Source organism: Canis lupus, chromosome 20 (assembly GCF_003254725.2).
Source record: "Canis lupus dingo isolate Sandy chromosome 20, ASM325472v2, whole genome shotgun sequence".
Taxonomy (NCBI): Eukaryota; Metazoa; Chordata; class Mammalia; order Carnivora; family Canidae; genus Canis; species Canis lupus.
The window spans coordinates 7,070,928-7,091,313 of record NC_064262.1 but is presented as its reverse complement, the minus strand read 5'-3'; the positions used below and the strand labels follow the sequence as shown (position 1 = coordinate 7,091,313).

The 20,386-nt window shown below is 43.5% G+C and overlaps 1 protein-coding gene across 10 annotated transcripts in view; it reads right to left on the bottom strand.

Annotated features, from left to right (window-relative positions):
• Positions 1-20,386, bottom strand: part of VGLL4 (vestigial like family member 4) — a 163,491-nt gene that overhangs the window by 24,076 nt on the left and 119,029 nt on the right. For 9 of the 10 annotated variants that reach the window (XM_025449715.3, XM_025449722.3, XM_049098245.1 and 6 more), the window contains one exon: positions 19,816-20,005. In XM_025449715.3, the coding sequence (XP_025305500.1) occupies positions 19,816-20,005 (190 nt within the window). Of the gene's footprint in view, positions 1-762; positions 912-19,815; positions 20,006-20,386 lie in introns of those variants that run through there. The other variant, XM_025449732.3, reaches the window with a different exon arrangement.

Sequence of the window (20,386 nt, the reverse complement as noted above, 5' to 3'; positions counted from 1 at the left end):
GCAAGGAGGGGCGGGGAGAAGGGGGTGGCGGGAGGCCGCTCTGTGGAGTTATCTGACAAGTTACTTAGAGATCAAACAAAAGCACTCATTTTCTACTAAAAAGTGAAGGATCTCTCAATCACTGATTAACGCAACTTACAGAGAGGGGACTCGAGTAAAATTTCCACGGAGGGAAGTGGTCAGGTGGCTGAGGTCAAAACCTCCAGACTGCAATCGTGGCCCAGGGCTTTCATTGCCCTTGTAATTTTCTTTAAGAATAAATGTTAAACCTAAAACATCCCCCCTTTTTGGAGGCGATCCTGGCAGCTGCAGTGAGTGGGGAGAAAAAGCACCCCGTACTCCCTGAATCAGCGGCCACTCAAACTATGCGCCACGGTCTCGGGCGGTCCCAGGAAGCCCGGCCTGGCAGGACATGTCAGCCATCACCTGAAGCTCGCTTGCTTCCAATCCATTAAGGCAACAGTTACCTGTGTGCCTTAACCCGCGCGGCTCCCACGTGTCATGGGCGGCCGGCGGCAGGCTCCGCTGCCAGGCCCCTCAGAAGCAGCGCGGGACACGCTCTGGTTGGGACCAGGTGCCATCTGGTGACGGGAGGGCTGGGCAGGCAAGTCAGCGCTGCCCCTTCGGAGCACGGTCAACCCTACCTCTCCCAGGACTTGCTGCCTCATAGTTTAAATTAATTACAGCTGAAAATACAGGGCTGCCATCTGGTTTGAAAAAGCAAGGATAAGGGAATAAAATGAAAGGGTTTTTGGTACTAACCTCACTTTAATCATTGCCAAAGAGCATGAAGACAGCCCAGCGTCCTCCCACAAGAAAGCCTTGGGCCTCACAAACTTGGCAGGCGGGCCCCGCGCAGAAGTGGGTGAGCAGGGCGCCTGTCAGAATAAGAGTCCCCGTCGGAGAGGCGCGCTGCAAGGTGAGGGGCCGGCCGGCCCCGCGCCGCAAGCAAACTTCCCTGCGGGCCCTGGGATGGGTTAGTAACTCCGGGGAGGGTTTATTTACACAGAGGGTCTTGCCAAAACGTTACATGCATCATTACAGTTCCATTCTGTGCGCAAATAGATCTGCTGTCGGAATTATAGCATGCGATTTCCTCTTTCTTTGTTTCTCCATCTTCCATAACATAAGGCTTTTATAAAACTCTAAATAAGGCTAAACAAAACACAGGAGAGGAAGGTTGCTGGAGAAGGGAGCCAGCTCTGACGGAACCACGCATGCAACTCCATGGCACCCTTGCATCTGGCCCCTTAGTGAAGGAATGTCAAAAATCCTCATCCCCACCCCCCGCTGCAGCCACAACTAGTCTCGCCTGTGTTTTGTAGGAAGCAACTTCCTTCTGCTTTCCTCCTGCCAGCAGAATCCTGGATGGGAGGCTCTTTTCTATGAGGACTCAGGCTGCAGAGAGACGCTGACTGTGGGCACTGGGGAACCAAAGGTACCACAGCAGTCCTCGCTTTGTCTTGACGGCGGCTCTCGGTGGGTGCAAAAAACTGCCAAGCTTGCAGCTTTCTAGATCAACCGAACTCAGCATCAAGTGGCCTACCACGTAGGGCATCAAGCCGGATTTTCAACCCAATTTAAATCTTCTCCTGCCCATCACCTGAGCTTTTTTCCCCCCCAACCCAGGTGAGTTTTGCAAACAAAACCTGGATGTACCTGAGTCCAGCTGCTTCCAGAAAGGAATCCCCATGGAGGAACAATGGTGTTTATTGGAATAAACTCTAACAGATATAGATTATAGCCTTTCATAAACCGCAGATCAGAATGGTAACCGAGAAGGTAAAAACAGATTACGAAGATAAGCATTTCAGTTCTGGGGGAAAACACAACTTCAACCCAAAAGTGATTTGAAAGTTGTCTTCCAAATCCTGCCCTGACACAATCATTGTCTATAGCAACAGTGTCCATAACATTCAAAATCTCAGGAGTGTAACTTTCGAGTAAATGGTAATCTGTCAAACCACAGGAAACATCTGGTAAAATGGTTAAATAAAAACAGAATTTAAACTTTTGATTTCAGAGCTTACTTATGGTACCCAACAAGAGGCTATTAAAACAAATACCGAAAGCGCTCTGGCCACGCACAGTACTCAGTGATATAGTGAAAAACGTTCTTGAGGGGAAGGGAGGAAAAAGCAGACAAGTCAGGAAAGGCAGGCGGTGGCCCTGCTCCTCACAGAGTTCCGTCCTGTACATCATCACCAGGCACAGCTACGTTCCCTCCTCTAACCAGGGCTGACTCCTTCCCTGCACACCCATCAACAAACAGGCACTTGGGGAAAATATTGGATAAACTGAGCTAAAGAAGTTATACACAAACAACATGCTTTCCTCCATTCCACAGCAAACATGCATCAAGCAGATAGAATTACCCTACCATCGAAACACAGCAGACATATTACAAGGTACTAACACATTTCAGTCCCAGAACACTTTCGAAGCCTCTTCCATTAATATATATATATTTTTTGAATGATTCAACCATTTCCAAGTTTTTAAAAATCTGTATTTTAAAAAAACAGTAATGTTGAAAAGCAAACGACAAACTAGGAAAATGGTTATTTTCCTAACATCTGATGAAGGATGCTTGACATGAAAAGTTATAACACAATAAGAGAAGATGAATGCCCTAATTAAAATAGAGAGAGAGAGAGAGACAGGGAGAGGGAGAGGGAGAGGGAGAGGGAGAGAGAGAGGGAGAGGGAGAGAGAGAGAAGATACAAAGTAACAAAGGAAACCCAAGTGGCCAATAAGCATGTGAAAAAATCATTCAAGTTCCCTAGTAGCAGAGAAGGGAAAAAAGGCAAGTTACTACAATGATTCCCTATGAATCTAGCAAAAATTGAGTACATGGTAATAGTCATTTTGTGATGATGCAGGGAGACGGGCACGTGCAGACGGTTACTAGTGGGAATGTAAATCAGAGAACCTGCTAGGGAATATACCAGCCAAAGCAGAAAAGGGTGCCTTCTGACCCAGAAATTCCAATTCTAGAAAAATGGGAAATATGACATAGGCACAAGGATGGATCTACATACATCATCCCAGAAGTTTTGCAAATAACAGTGAAACACTGTAAACAACCCAAATATCTGCATTTGTTTAACAAGTTCTTTTGGTTACAAGCAACATAAAACAAAGCTAGCTAGTTGAAGAAAATAAAGGGGAATTTACTGGAAGGATACTGTGCTACATTTCTTGGAAATGAAAGAAGAGTCAACCAATCCTGGTAAAGGAAAACAAAAACAAAAACAAAAATGAGGCAGCCCCAGGACCTTGGCAGCAGGAGGTAGAAGGAGCTCTATGCTCCTGTGAGCAATACCCAGAGCAACTGCTGCACAGAGCACACCTGCCCTCTCCCAGCACCACGGCAAGATGCTTGGCGGGGAGGCACCATGGCCAACCACTCCAGGTCTTAGACTCAATCACCATGAATAGTACCACAGTCCCCTTTCCAGGTCCTACACATATACTGGAATCCAATCACAGAGTCATGGAGGAGTTATTGACAACAAGTCTTAAAAATTCTGAGACTTTTTATTAGATACCATATATGCTGCTGAAAATTAGAAGATAACTCCCCAACACACACACACCCAAATGGCACCAGTTTTCAATCAAAAGACTTCACCTGAGTTTCCAATGAATTATTTCTCAGTAAGAAATTGGGGATCTTACAGGAAAGCAATCTACTGACGTTTTGAGTTTTATAGGTTTGGGGAGAAAAGGAACAGAGAATGCTCCATCTCTGCCATGAATAAGTGAAGGTACTAGTTCTGTTTTTGTCATTGTTGTTGTTGGAATTGTTGGAATTAAACTGTTGGAATTCCGGGGGTAGAAGTAGAACTGAGCCTTTGGGGCATTAGTAATAAAAGTCTATGAAAAGGTGATTTGAGCTATCTTAGAGCAGGCAGGAAAAATTAAATGTATTGCATAAATTTCAGCCATCTTGTGTTCTAGATCCTTTGCCTCCTCCTCCACCATGACTTCTCTCCCTTCCCCCTCATCCCCCCCACCCCATTCCTGAGCTCTCACTTCCTACAATATAACAATCACACACGTATACTGAATACTGCCTTTATTTATCATCCACAATGCCACCCCTCCCAGGGTTCACAGACAAACAAACCAACTCCCTGCCAGGCGTCCAACTACTGTCCCAAGGGGAGACCTCACCTCACCAAGGTGCTGAGACTTGTCCCTGCCAGGTCCCCTTTCCATTAGCCACCAAAATGCCATCATCATCCACCCCCGCAAAATGGAGAAATCTGTTCTAAATGAAATGCAGAGTATGACTTGTAATCGAATCCTGCATTAAAAAGAAAAATCTATAAAGGACATCACTGAATGTGAATATATTTGTATATTAGATCATATCATTGTTAAAACATATATAAAAGGGAAAGCAAATTTGGCAAAATATTAACTGGTGAATCTAGTGAAGGGTATTCATTGAAATAGTTGTTCAATGTTTCTGCAAATCTGAACTTCTTCCAAAATAAAAAATTGGGGCAGGGGATGGTGGAGGGAGTAAAAGATGACAGGTCAGATTATCATCAAATTTGGATGGTACGTCTAGAATTATCTAATAACCAAATGTAGGCAAAGTGGGATGTTGTGGGACTTTAGTTTTACAGAAGAGCCCACACAAGGATACGGGGAGGAATTGTGTGATGGAGAGGAGCATGCCATATATTTGAAGATGCCATGAGCAAGGAAAATGTTGGTTTCAAATATTAGCCTCAAAATGAAGTCCTGAAGCAGGTTGGATGATCCAAACTGCCCACCCTGAATTGTCAAAGAGCTACTTCTCATACTGTGTAGCTTGCTTAAAGGTATGTAACAGCAGGAATTTAAATACATTCTTTTAAGATTTAACCATGGTTAAGGAGTAGTTCAATGATCGATAGTCCAAGAAGGCCACCTACTAAGAACTAAGTGGGAAAAGGGAGTTTGGGACAAATCACCAAAATTCTTGAAAATCACCATAAGGAACCTGGATTTTATCTTGTTCTCAAAAAGAAGCCAGAGACACCACCCACCAATAAACTTTACCGTGTCCTCCAAATAAGCCCTCAAGATTACCTGCTGACCATGGCACCATGCAGCCATCAGCCCCTTTCAATTAGGTCTCCACTCCCAACCTTAATCCACATTTGACAGACAGCTCTGAGAGAATGCTGTTTCCATCAGTTGATATAACTTACTCTAAAGCTAAAAGCCTAATACAAAACGATGCAAGATCATTCAAAACCAACACACAGGGAACTAGAGCTGTCAGTGATGCCAGCCCAAAGCTATCACAAACAAACAAAAAAAATAAACAATTCTATTAGAATAGCCAATACACTTTGGCTTTGAGAACTTTTTAGGTAGATTTGAAAAAATACCAAAAGTACTGAACACTTGGGTAGATATTTGCTTGCTTTTCTAGTAGGAACAGATCTAGTCTTTGGGTTGATTTCCACCCAGAAGACATGTCTGGCCACCCCTCTGCATTGGGAGGTGAGCCCAGCTGAAGTGAATTTCTCATTTCCATATACCTTACATTATGTACACACTGGCATCAGAGCACAGTGCATAAGAAGAAATATAAATAGAGCAGTGGGGAAAAACAAAACCCACATTTCATTCATACAATGAACTCTGAAGACTTATTACTCAAAGTCAACATCAGGAAAAGATCATTTGATCCAAAGCAAGCATCACAAGCGGAGCTAGTGATTCGTAAACTGTGCATTTGCCCAGGTTTGCATTTCCTGTCTTGGGGGAGCAAGGGATAGGGAAAGGAAAGAGTGAAGGTAGTAATGCTCTGGTTCTCTCTCTTCCAGCATTTTTCCTCAACTAAACATCAAGGCTACAAGAAAACACAGAAGCACAGGAAGTGGTGCCACGCAGGATTTATTACATATGTAAAAGCAATTCTTAAAATCTTTCCCAAAGGGAGGAGAGTTTTAACAATGCTCCCAGAGTGATTTGTTTTTCATTCAAACACTTATTTAGCACCTAGCAGGTATCAGGTACTGTGCTGGGTGTTAGTGGGACAGACACTCAGCTCCTGCCCTGACTCAGCTCCTGCCCTGGAAGGACCTGCAGTCTGGGGAGGGGCACAGACTGATGGCCACACAATTATAGCAAAGCATTACCATTTTATATAAAGAAGTGTTTAGCTTGAAACAAAAGGAATCACCATTTGCCAAGAGCGGGAGGCAAGTATACCAGGAAGGACTGAAGGCACATGGGCTCACTTCAGCAAGTGGGAGCACACAGGGAGAAGCTCCTGCTGACAGTGGTCTGTTTGCTGTTTTCTGCAGCTGACTAGAAATCATGGAAGATTTGAGGAGGAGAGTAAGAACTTCAGAAACCTTCTGAAGTGCCACGACCAGCAAAGAAGGCACTATCATGGAAATGAGGGCCTAAACTATGGCTAGGGCCAGTACCATCATGGGCAATATTTAGCAGGGCATGCCAATGGGTTCGATATGGGAGATGAAGTGGGAAGTGGGAGGAGGTGACTTCCGGGGCAAACAGAAAGACAGCTGTCCCATCAAAAAGATGGGAAGAAGAAAGGAGCTACTAAAATCAATTCCAGCAAAGCAGCGCTGACCCGAGGAGTGTACACAGTATCTCAAATGCAGATGGCTCTACAGGTATGAAGGGTGGCCTCAGCTAGACACGAAGATTTGAGAATCCTCTACCTGGAGTGGTAATCTAGGCCATGAGTTGGCAATGTGACTTCATCAGCAGGGTCTGTACAGTGACAAGGATGGAGGTCTGCAGAATGGCAGTAATGCTGAGTCTTTGAAAGATCCTGAGTGAAGTGGGCACAAAAGTAGGAGAGCAACCAAAGAAAGCAAGAAAGGGGCCATGGGAGACGAGGGAGAAAAGACTTACAAGGAAGAGGGAGTCCAATAAGGAACTTCAGGTTTGTTTCTAGTGATGAGTAGGTCACCAGTGAACGAGGGAGAGAAGTTTCATTAAAATTATTGGGAGAGGGGCGTCTGAGTGGCTCAGTCAGTTAAGTGTACGATCCCTGCTTGCAGTGCAGGTCATAATCTCATCAGAGTCGTGGAATCAAGTCCCACATTGGCCCCTCACTCAATGGGAGTCTGCTTCTCTCCTCCCTCTACCCTTCTCCCCCTTGTACTCACTCACTCACTCTCTCTCACTCTAAAATAAATAAATCTTTAAAAAATATATAAAACTGGGGAATCCCTGCATGGCTCAGCGGTTTGGCGCCTGCCTTTGGCCCAGGGCGCGGTCCTGGAGTCCCGGGATCGAGTCCCGCGTCGGGCTCCCAGCATGGAGCCTGCTTCTCCCTCCTCCTGTGTCTCTGCTTCTCTCTCTCTCTCTCTCTGTGTCTATCATAAATAAATAAATAAATAAATAAATAAATAAATAAATAAATAAATAAATATTTTTTAAAGATTAAAAAAATATATAAAACTGTTGGCAGAGACCACAGTACTAGACTGGGAGGTGGATATGGAGTAGAAATAATATGCTGTCTAGAAACAGCTCAGAGAGGGGGAGAAAGCTAAGGATGGATGGTGAGACACATAAGGTCAAGGGAAGACAGGACCTCAGACTTCCTCAACTTCTCTGAACTCAGAGAACTTCCCTAAGAGCCCCAGACAGGAAAGATGGCACCCAATAGCCCCAAATCCAGGAATTATACAATCATTTCATTACAACAGTTGGTACAACAGTACAACATCAGACCTTGGTGAATCTGAAAGTTTATAACAGAATTTTGAAATCAAGCAAAATGCTCATTTTGTTAGGCAAGTGTGCTCCCTGGAATATTCCTAACAGGTCTCATGAAAAGGGATAAAAGATTCCATGGCTAGTTACCCAATAAATCCTGGGCTAGCCAATGTTTTCACGCATTGGACCTCTCAAAGCCTAATACGTGCCATGCATGAGCAGACCTGCAAGATCAGGTGATGTACTTCCCAAATTTAGGCCAGGGAACCCTTTTTTCCTTGGAGCATCTGCTGGCAAGACTGTTCTGAGATCATCTATGGGTAATGGTGTCTTGAATCCATGAGGACTGTCACTTCAGTGGTCACATGCAGCTGAGAAAATGATTCTTGCTGAGTTAGAACACTCCACAACCATTCCTTGATGGGTTTAATGTCAGAGACAAATTTAGGGAAGCAAAGAGATTTCAGTTTTCAGACTTGCTTCTACAGTGACCTGACCTTGTAAGAGCTGGTTTGTTTCTTCCACTTGACCTTCAACCAGTTTCTGGAACTGGTTTCTATGTGGATCCATTAGTTACATTTCTTAGATCGTTTCAAGGAAGGGAAGGCAAGAGGAAGGATAATTTTGAGAAGAGCACAGTAGTGAAGTCAGTTCCCCTCCTCCCCTTTTTTTAAAGAGTTATTTACTTGAGAGGGGTGGGGGAAAGAATCTCCAGCAGACTCCCCAGTGAGCACAGAGGCTGGACCTCATGCACCTGAGAGCACGTCCTGAGCAAAACCCAAGAGTCTAACCAACTGAGCCACTGAGCCACCCAGGCGCCCCACATCAGTTTCCTTCTATTCTGCAGTATATTTTGCCTCTGTCGGCGCTATTGAAGGCTTGGATCCAGAATACAGATCCCTTGTTTGGCAAGGTTTCCAACTACTGCCAGACTCAGAACACCACTGCAACATTAAGTTCTCTAATTATGCTTTGGAGACAATTGGTGAAGAAATTTCAAAATAGAGGGCGGGGGTGGGGAGGGTTGGTTTACCCAGGGATCTAGCAAAGAAGATAGAGACCGAGTACTGGCACTTATCAAATAAAAACTACACCAGACACAGAACACTGGGCTTGTTAACTACCTTCCTATGTTCCAGCTGCACGTAGCCCAGGCAAATGATGGATTTACAATCCAGATCCTAGAGGAAAATAAAAGAACCATCGGTACTCACACACAAGCAATGTTTCTTAGCATCCCTCTCTCTGGTCCGTGGTCAAATCTACTCAAGCGACAGCACTTTCTATACTTGCAGGACAGACTGGCTTTGGATTACAGTAAGAGGTCTGTGTGGTCATAAAGCAACATCAAGACTAATCCTCTAACTTATAAAAATAGCTGCCATTGTGTTCCCAGAGCAGAAGCATCTTCAAGACAACGGCACTCTGAAAAGAGCTTCAGAGCTCGGAGATCAGGATAGGAGGGAGAAACAGCCAAATCTTGTATTGTTTTGTTTCCTCAACTTCTGAACAAATGCCTCTGACTTACTCTGCAAATAAAAACACTCCTTTCTTTCAATTTTAATGTGCCGTTTTAAAAAGTGACTTTATACATGCTAATGGAAGGTTTCTGCTATATCCCGAGTGTTTTTTAATTCCTCTCTAGGAAAAAAGGCCCTCCTGTTTTAAGGTTCTGGTCGCGCTTTTATATTCTTTGTGACACAGATCAGCACCACAGAGGTCCCCAGAGCAGACCAAACAGGCAAATGAGAATGGTCCTGTTTTTCTCCTTCTTTGACTCTTGGCACTCCTGGCATTTCTTTACTCTGTGAGTAATTTGGCCAGAAAAATACCAGTAGCAGGATGGGTATCTCCCTTTCCAGCTCTCTGCAAAGACTCTTAAGGCAGAAGTGATGCCTGCTGGGAAAAGGCTGATGTCAGCTCTTAAGAGCACAGCTCCCTGCTTGGATAAGGAGGTCTTTGTTTTCGGCTGAACTGTGAAAATGAGAAAATGCCTCTAGCCTGACAAACAAGCAACCCACACAACACAGGTCAGGCCTGTGACCTTTATTTAAAGGTACCACACTTCATTAGCAAAACACTTGCATGGAACACACAGATGCGCCTTTAATGTCACATGGGAGCAGGAGCGGCCATAAAAAATCAGCTTCGTTTCCATCCCTGTTAAGGCTGGCCCACGGCTCCAACTACCGTGTTAGGGGCAAGGTCTCACTCTAAATGGTTCTTAGATTATACTTCCCTAACATGAAACATTTATTAAAGACCCAGGCTCCCTTCTCATTTATTTTTTTTTAAGTAAATATACATATTTGTTGCATGCAGAGGGGAGAGACTTTTTTTTAGTTCTAATTTAACATTATCTCAGTTTCTGAGTTATTTAGGATAACTAGAATTAAGGCTATTAAATATCCTCCTGAATCCCCCAGAACCCTTTTGGGGGTACCTATAAGATTGTGTGTAGAAGTATAGAATTTCAAGGCTAAAATGTTCCAAGTTTGGATGATGCCAAGAAGGATGTGGGAGAAAAGAGAGAGCACATAGTTGGAGGGATTCTATTTCAAGAGCATTTGATTTATGAAATCTGGAAGGGGAAAAAAATGTGTCTCTATATACTTAAACCAAATTTTGAACTGCTCCAATGCAAATCTGTTAGATTAAGGTTACTATTGGCCTGTGCCACTAACTTAAAATTGGGTTAGAAGTTTTAAACAAGAATTAAAACAATTTTTAGAAGATTGATTTATTTATTTGAAAGAGAGAGCAAAGCGAGCGAGAGAACATGAATGGTAGGGGGAGTGACAGAGGGAGAGGGGGAAGCGGATTCCCTGATGAGCAAGACTTACTTGATCCCAGGACCCTAGAATCATGACCTGAGCCAGAGGCATCAGACACTCAACCACTGAGCCACCCACGCGCCCCCCCAAAATTAAAACAATGAATAAGCCCTTTCCTGGGCATAAACGAACAAACAAACATGCTTATTCTTTTAGGGCTCTCACCTGCACAGACACACCATTTCAAGCCTCCTCCAGGGAAGCTAAATAGGAGCTCTTCTTCAGCCATCTTTGAAAGGTCTCATCACTGCTCTGGAAGGATCTGCCTTGCAGAGCATTCTTATTACTGACAGCCTTATGCCCCCATCCTCGTTACTGCTAAAATAAAGTCTCCACCTCTCATCTCCAAAGCATCATTAGTAGCATTTTGACAGAGCTTAAATAGAAAATCGTCCAAAACTGAAAGGTGGGGCAGCCTGGGTGGCTCAGCGGTTTAGCGCCAACTTCATCCCAGGGCGTGATCCTGGAGACCAGGGATCCCTGCGTGGAGCCTGCTTCTCCCTCTGCCTGTGGCTCTGCCTCTCAATCTCTCTCTCTCTCTGTATCTCTCATGAATAAATAAATAAAATCTAAAAAAAAAAAAAAAAAAAAAAAACCTGAAAGGTGTTAAGGTCCTATATCAAATGATTCATAGAGGATAGATACTTATGCTATTAAGTAAATGTAACATGGTCTCCAAGAGCACTGGCTTTAGGATCAGACAGGCTACATTTAATTCCTGGTCCCCTGACCTACTAGCTAGCTGTGTGACCTTGACCAAGTACAGAACCTCTCCGGGCTTCAGTCTTACCATCTGTAAGTGAGGGATAATCATAGTATCCAACATCACGGGTTTGTGAGGATGAGATGAGATTATGCCCATAAGGTCCTCAGCACAGTGCTTGGTACACAATAAAGAGTCAATTGTCACTGTTATTAATAAGCCCCGATGCAAAGGCTCTCATGATTCTCTGGATGCTGCAGATCCTGAGCTGTCACCATTCTCAGTAGGGAAGCATGCCTCTCTCCTAAGGCTTTTGTGGACTTGGAACACAACTGTAATACACTCTGTCTATAAATATATGTTACTGTTTACCTTACAAAGTCCCAGTTGCCAGTAGAGTCAAAGTACCAAAATAACCCCAACTTTTCAATTTCCTCTGGGTCTAGTTTTAATACGAAATAAGGAATTGCCCTCTTCACTTTCATGGAGTTTGTGGAATTGTCCCTTGGTAAAGCATGTCCACATATATCCAAACTAAAGGTACTAATGAGATACAAGACACACAGAGTCACCAAAAGGAGTGTGATAATGTTCCCAAGGATTTTATGCATAGACATCACAAACTATAGATATTCTAGAACATTTGAGGTACCATTTATACAATCAATTCCATTGCAAAAAAACAAACAAAATCCAGGTGAAAACCTCAACGCTCACTTTTTTAAAATTTTTATTCATTTATGATAGTCACAGAGAGAGAAAGAGAGAGAGAGGGGCAGAGACATAGGCAGAGGGAGAAGCAGGCTCCATGCACCGGGAATCCGACGTGGGATTCGATCCCGGGTCTCCAGGATCGCGCCCTGGGCCAAAGGCAGGTGCTAAACCGCTGCGCCACCCAGGGATCCCCTTCAACGCTCATTTTAACCAGTAATCAGTAAGTTGTGTGTGTGTGTGTGGGGGGGGGGTTTCGTTTTTTACTGAGTTTCCATTATAGGACCAGCACTTAATTTCAAAGGCTGCCTCCAACCTTTTGTCAAGCTGAAAGAATGACTGGTTTTGAGTTTGTTTGTTTCTCCTTCTTTTCTGTTCATGCTTATGGAGGGAAGAGTGAAGCTGAGGGATGTGGGAAGGAATAAGGGTAAGGAATGGAGGGAAGGAGAATGCAAAAACAAAAGGAGGAAATAGAGGAAAAGGAAGAACAGAGGAAACAGAGGAGCCCAGGGGCTGCATAGGCACTCAAGGAGAAAGCAGAATTGGCTACAAGAAGCTGCAGAAAGACTTCAAAAGAATGGCCACAGAAGCAAAGACAACAGCACTGGACACATTTCACACCAGGGCAGTATCTCAAAGGAGCACCACCTATGAGGAGAGGCATTGTTTTCTTTCACTGGCCCTTCCCCATGCAGTGTGGACTGCTAACTCAATCTGTGGCAAATTCAGCTGGTTAGAGCACAAGCTTAGTGACCATGGCTTTGATCCCAGTGTGAGCTTACAGAGTTTTGCCCCATCTCAGGCCAGAGGAAACTACTTTGTAACTGTATAGCATGGATCAGAAGAGGATGCCCCCGACCCCACCCCCAAGCTGGGACAGGAGCTGGGACAGAGCATGGTCTCTTGAAAGTGGATCTAATTCACTCCAACACAGAAATTATGTAGTGCCAGGATCCCTGGGTGGCACAGCGGTTTAGCGCCTGCCTTTGGCCCAGGGCATGATCCTGGAGACCCGGGATCGAGTCCCATGTCGGGCTCCCGGTGCATGGAGCCTGCTTCTCCCTCTGCCTGTGTCTCTGCCTCTCTCTCTCTCTCTCTCTTTCTCTCTCTCTCTGTGCGTGTGTGTGTGTGTGTGACTATCATAAGATAAAATAAAATAAAATAAAATAAAATAAAATAAAATAAAATAAAATAAAATAAAATAAAATAAAATAAAATAAAATAAAATTATGTAGTGCCTACCATGCACTGGACATTGGATTGGCAAAGTGTCATAAATATAAGATGTCTGTATTTAAGATGCATGTAACCTTGCCTCGGGTAAGATACAGCTATGGCAAACAACTTTTGGTTCTGGTGTCACACACAAAACGGATAATCCCAGCTCTACCATGTTGGACACATGATCCTTTCTGAGCCTCAATTTCTGCTTCTGTAAGTAATAGAGCTCTTACACACACACACACACACACACACACACACACGTCTAAAAGAGTCACATTTATTGTGAGGCTCAAGTAAGATAACAATATATTTAAAGTGTCTAGCATAGGATGAGTATACAGCACTCAATAAATGTTCCCTTCCTCTCAGAGGTGACTAACTGAACAGCACAACAGCAAACCTTCAACACACACAAACCCTGCCACATACCTTCACACACACACAAAGTTGGAAACTGCTTCATTTCCAAAAGTCATCTTAGACTGTACTCTTCAGCACTGAACTCTCAGTCAAGCAGCCCAAATTAGGTCTCAAAATCAATGAGTTTAGCCTGCTGTTTTAGTCCATCAACTGTCCGCCTTCAGGAGTTTTCTACTGTATGGCAAATACACAAAATATTACAAATGCACAAGTTTATCTACTGCAGCATTATCAGTATTGTAAAAATGCTGGAAGTGACCTAAACGTCCAAGTGAGGGGCACCTGGGTGGCTCAGAGTTTGAGAATCTACCTTCAGCTCAGGGCGTGATCCCAGAGTCCTGGGATCAAGTCCCACAGCCAGCTCCTCTCAGGAGCCTACTTCTCCCTCTGCCTATGTTTCTGCCTCTCTGTGTTTCTCATGAATAAATAAATAAAGATCTTTTAAAAATATATATAAATGTCCAAGCAAAGGGAATCAGTTAGCTGAACGTTGGCACATGCATGCCATGGAATGCTATGCAGCTATAAACAAGGATGAGGCAGTGGCATGAAAAGATTTCCATGGTGTATGGTTGAATGAAAGTTCCAGAGCTTAAATGAGCATATGAAGTGTGTTACCTTATGTGTAAGAAAAAGTCAGTGAACTGAGAAACCATTCATGTATCTGCTTACTTTAACAAAAAGAAACACAAGAAGGATAATAGCCTAGAAAAGGAAGGAGCAAAAGGGAAGGAGAAGACAGAGGAGGGAATAATACTCCTCACTCCTCCAAGTACTTTTATTTTTTAATATTTTATTTATTTATTCATGAGAGACAGAGAGAGAGAGAGAGGCAGAGACACAGGCAGAGGGAGAAGCAGGCTCCATGCAGGGAGCCCGACATGGGACTCGATCCCGGGGTCTCCAGGATCATGCCCTGGGCCTAAGGTGGCGCTAAACCGGCGGAGCTACCGGGGCTGCTAAACCTGGCGGAGGCACCAGGGCTGCCCATCCTCCAAGTACTTTTAAATATAGTTTTCACTTTTAGAAGCACGTTGATGTTCTACATATTCAAAAAAATAAAATGAAATCAACAAAGATGGAAAAAATGTATAGCTGAATGCAAACAGAAACGAACGAACCCAACTATATATTTCAGTTGGCACAACACTGAAAGGGAGAGAGGGGAAGTCAATGGCTCCAAAGTTACAAGTGCTCTGTTACACCCTCAGCACAGAACCAAAAAAGAAGTGCCAACAAAGGTTTGTTTCTCAAAGTGATGTGGGCATAGCAATTCTGAAACTATTTTATGTGAGCTACAGGAATGAACAATAAGTAAATGTTTTACTGGAAAACAAGGAGATGCAAATATGGAATGGGAAATGGGGAGGAAGAAATCTGTGGCATTGGACTAGAATTGAGAGTATTAATATGAACTCATGATTTCTTAGCTCTTTCTCCTCAAAGAGTGTTGTTCAACAGAACTTTCTGTGATGGTAGAAATATTCTATATTGGTGCTGTACAATATGGTAGCCACTAGCTACATGCAGCTGCTGAGCTTGAAATGTGGCTGCTGAGTAGGAAATGTGGCTAATACAACAGAAGAACTGAATTTTTTATTTTATTTCATTTTAAATTTGAATTGAAAAAAAAAATTGAATTGCCACATGTAGCTACTGCCTACTAGCTACACAATTAAGTTGAATTGAGTTAGACAACTCAAATCTAAAGGCAATGATGCCATAATAATACTTAGCACCCAGATTTTGGCTTCTAAATCCTATTCTCCACTAAAAGGAACCAGGTTCCCTAGGAAAAAGGGTTGATTCCATGGCTGGTATAAGCAAGTTATTAAGAGGAGGATAATGTTTGCCAGAAAATAAATGCTTTTAAAAAAAAAAAAAAAGGCACATAACAAGGACACAGGAGCCAGCTGAAAGTGCTCTTATTCACCAAATTAGGGACAGCTATAAAACTGAAATCCATGAGTCCACATGGGTCCTGGATGGAGGAAAAGAGAATTCCTACTTAGTAGATCATGCTTGACTACCAGGGCCCTAGAAAAAAATTACTTATTGTCATTTCTACGAAAGGAATCCCAATACCCACACCCCCATGACTTACTTAACCACTTTCTTTCTAAGAGACACAGTATCTTTCAACTTCCAAATAAGACACTCATGTTCTTAACACTTTTCTTAAGAAAAAAAATTAAACAAAAAAAATAGGCTGCTCTGAGTCATCATATCAACAATAAAGTTAATGAAGAGTTCAAATGACCCAGGCTATAAGGAGCTGGAACAAGAGTCCAGGAATTTTCAAATTCCAAGTTCTGGAGAAATTACTAAGGAAACCTCTCTTCTTTCTCCTCCTCCCTGAATTAAGTCAGATGAAATTTAGTCATTCTCTGTAGCTTCCTACTCTGGCTCAGAGACATGCAATCTCGCCTCTTCTCTACTGGAAAATATCTCAATATGATGGTTATAATGAAATACAGCCAAGGCTTGCATTTTTGAAACTCTTACTAGCTGTCAAAACTGTTTTTCAACAACACTCCATGCCCAGAATTATTGTGATTTCTTTAGTGATAAAATAAACAAAACATACTTTCATACACAATGTGAACATTATAATCTTTTTTTAAAGTTTTTATTTATTTATTCATGAGAGACACCAAGAGAGAGGCAGAGACATAGGCAGAGGGAGAAGCAGGCTCCCTGCAAGAAGCCTGATGCGGGACTTGATCCCAGGACCCCGGGATCACGACCTGAGCCAAAGGCAGATGCTTACCCACTGAGTTATCGAGGTGCCCCATTTTATAATTTCTTTTGTTTTGTTTTTTTATTTTTAAAGATTTTATTTATTTATTCATGAGAAACACAGAGAGAGGCAGAGACCCAGGCAGAGGGAGAAGCAGGCTCCCTGCGGGAAGCCTGATGCAGAACTCGGTCCTGGATCCTGGGATCAGGCCCTGAACTGAAGGCAGATGCTCAACTGCTGGGCCACCTAGATGTCCCCATTTTATAATTTCTTAAAGAGACAAATATACCAGACATTCTTTTCCAAAGAAATATCAATTTGTAATTTCTTATAAAAAAATTCTTAGACATATCAAAAAGAAGAAAATACACTATAGCTCAAAGAGGAAAGATTACCTCAAGTCCAACAATACCAAGTACACTACAACATGAAGAAGAGATACAGCATCTTTCCAATTTGCCTACAAAATCTGTAATTCAGCTCTTAGAAGATATAGATAGAAACACTGTTACTGTCATCGAAATGAATAATTATCACAGGTGAACAGTGACACCAGAATGAACTCGATCACATCTTGATCACCTATAAGTTCAGACCGTGTGGCCCATGGGGATGCCGCTCTTCTTGTTTGCCTAAAAGTCTGCACGATGACATCAATTGTGAGTGCACGTGAAATCTAGCTATTTTATTATTTACACTTTAAATTACTTATAGTGCCCCCACTATAATATAATGATAACACAGGATGAATTATTTATATTCATCTGTACTAAGGTCATATTTGCAAAGACCCAAGGAGTTACAAAATCATTTTCTGTTTCAACACTTTAATAATAATATTCATAATGACTGAAGCTGGGTGCTTACTACATAGATGCCAGGCACTGCACTCATCCTATGAAGAAGGAACTATGCTTACATTCACTGAATGATAAAGAAGCTGAAATTTGAGCCCAGACCTTCTGAGTGAAATTCACACACTCTTGGGCATTAAATTCACCATAAAAGTATTTTAATCTCTATCTGTATTATCAATATCAGAATAAGAGATTTAATAATAATAAAAGTAATAGCTACCATCAACTGGGTATCTTCCTGCACCAAACTTCCTGCATATGCTGATTCTCATGCTCACGACAGGCCTCACATGAACTATTCTCATTGCCATTGTGCAAAGAAGGATATTGCGCCCAAGCAAATTCAGTGACTGTCCAAGTAAGTGGCCGAATTGCTATTTAAACCAAGGCATGTTTGCTCACAAAATATACTGCTTCAGGGCTAGCTAGCTCCCCTTTGCTTCCAAATAAAAGACCAAAGGTCTCCTATTCGGGTGGCAGGAAAGAGGATGGCAGAGGAGAAGAAATTCCTAGTAACAGGAGAACGAACAACTAGTTCAAGCGCCCAGGATCTCAATTACGAGCCTCTGCCTATTTGGGAGAGCTCATTGTTTTGCAGGGCCTTGTTGCTGGATTCCTGATTGTAGCAAATTCCAGGGCTCCAGACTGCAGGCTCAGCCTCTGACTAACACTACAGTGATTTATTTGAGGATAAATACCTCTGTCAGTATGTCTTATGACTGAACACAACAGTCCAAGCGGGCTGGAATGCACGGAATGCTCAGGACTGCTGGCGCTGAGGCAGCACAGGGCCGCTGGTGTTATCGGCTACCTCTCACTGCACTAGGTCTCCTCCAATGAGAAAACAGGAGCTCTCTGAGCAGTCACGTTCCTGCCAGAAGCAGTCGCATCCTCAGAAATCAGAACTGGGGAAGCCAAGCATTTTGAGTAATTTCAAAACATCAATTCATGCCTGGGGAAGGGAAAAAAAGAGTAGGATCTTTTTACCTGGCTATACAAAGCTACACCTTCTAATAATCAGGACTACCTCACCGCCTCTGACAAGCTCCCCTATGCTGATAATACCAACTGGTTACTCAGTTGCCAGAGCAGACTCTCCAGGCAGCTGGCTGGCTGTCTCCAAGTCCTGAAAACATGTGAAAAGACATTCCACTCCCTTTGCGGGGTATGCATGTTCAGAAGGGAGTGCAAAGGGGTAGCCAGAACAAGGTGCACAGAATCAAGCTATTTTCTTTTTTTTTTCCCCAATTTTTAAAAAAGATTTTATTTATTTGACAGAGAGAGAGCACAAGCAGGGGGAACGGCAGGCAGAGGGAGAGGGAGAAGCAGGCTCCCTGCTGAGCAGACAGCCCTATGTGGGGCTCCATCCCGGGACCCTGAAATCATGACCTGAGCGGAAGACAGCTGCTTAGCTGACTGAGCCATCCAGGTGCCTTGCAAGCTATTTTCCTAATATAAACGTGGTAAGAGCTGTACAGATTCAATGAACCCTTTTGTTTCACAAATAAGGAAACTGAGGCCCAAAAAGTTGGAGCAATTCATGTCACGATCATAGAGAGTGCTGGTGGCAGATGGAGAACTAGCCCCAAGACTGGCTCTCTGGCAGCTACAACAGGCTCACATGCCAGACGTGATAAGCAGTACCGTATCATAAACACAAAAAGCCATCTTCCCCACTTTAGAAAGGTCTCAATTTCGTACCATGAATACACAAGGTGAGAACTGACCTAATCATTCCCCCCTCCCTTTGCTGCAGCTTTGCTTTCATAATCAACTGTGGCCTGGAAGCAGATGACCCTCCTTCTGACACACCATCTGAAAGTCAACAGCAGCTAACGCTACATCACAATGCCTACGTCATTTACCTCACTGCATCACGTAGATAGTTTATCATCTCATATCATCGCAGGATGAAGAAGGGTGGGTACAGTACACTAGATATTCTGAAAGACCACATTCACATAACTATTATTACAGTATGTTGCTATCACTGTTCTATTTTATTATTGTTGTTAATCTCTCACTGTGCCTAATTTGTAAGCTAAACTTTCTCATAGGTATCTATGTCCAGGGAAACATGCAGATTATATAGTGTTTGGTACTACCCATGTATCAGGCATCCAATGGGAGTCTTAGAACACATACCCCGCAGATAAGCAGGGGGGGAAGGGAGGGGTCTACTGTACTTCTTAATGTGTACAATTCTCAACTCCTAAGCAAAATATTTTACAAAGTCTGTTCAGGCGCTAATCTGTCCTTCCATTTCCTGGCTCATAAGACATTCACCATAGACTGATTCTCCTAACAACCATCAGTGGTACAGATAAGAAAACGCGGTCTTCAGACAACCACCACCACCCCACCCCCAGAAGCTGGAAGAGAAAGTTAACATCTATGGGGAACGAACACACACACACACAGGGTCATACAAGTAAGTTAGAAGGAAAGGAAATGTCATCTCTCCGCAAATTATTAAAGATGGTTAATCCCTTGCCTGGCAGGTAAGCACTGTTCATCCTTTCACTTCACACAAAGCTGCGGGAGAACGTGGCCCCAGCACAGAGCGCGGGGAAGCCAACGCCAAAACCAACTTCACTGCAGAAAGATGGAACTTACAGATGGGGGTTGAAGATGCGACTCATCTTAGAAGCATGGTCATTTTCACAGTCCAGGTCATCGTCCCCTTGCTCCACACTGAACTTCCTCTTGCTGGGACTGATGGGCGGGGGGCCTGTGCGGTGACTGGTGAGGGCAGACGCCACAGGGAGGGTCTGCATCCTGGGTTCTCCCCTGAGAGCAGCTTCACCTACGCAAAGAGAGATGATGTCGTCACCAAACAGAAGAAACCACCCCCCCCACCTCAGTGCCCCGCTTCCCCGCCCACCCCTTGCAAAACTACTCCCAGTGGAAAGTTTTGGCAACAGAATGGGCTGCCTGCCATTCTCAGAACATGGCCTGAGCGGGAGGTGAGCTGCCAAGCACAAGACATTTTACATAAATGTGGTTTTCTACTCAGTAACTCACTACCCCCACTCCCACCCCACCCCCCTGCTCCAGCTTTACTGAGATGTAACCGACATAGTGCACTGGGCAAGTTTAAGGTGTAAAAGGTGTCGATTTGATACACTTACATATTGCTAACACCTCCAGTATGACACATAATTACCTTTTCTGCAATAACTCTTGA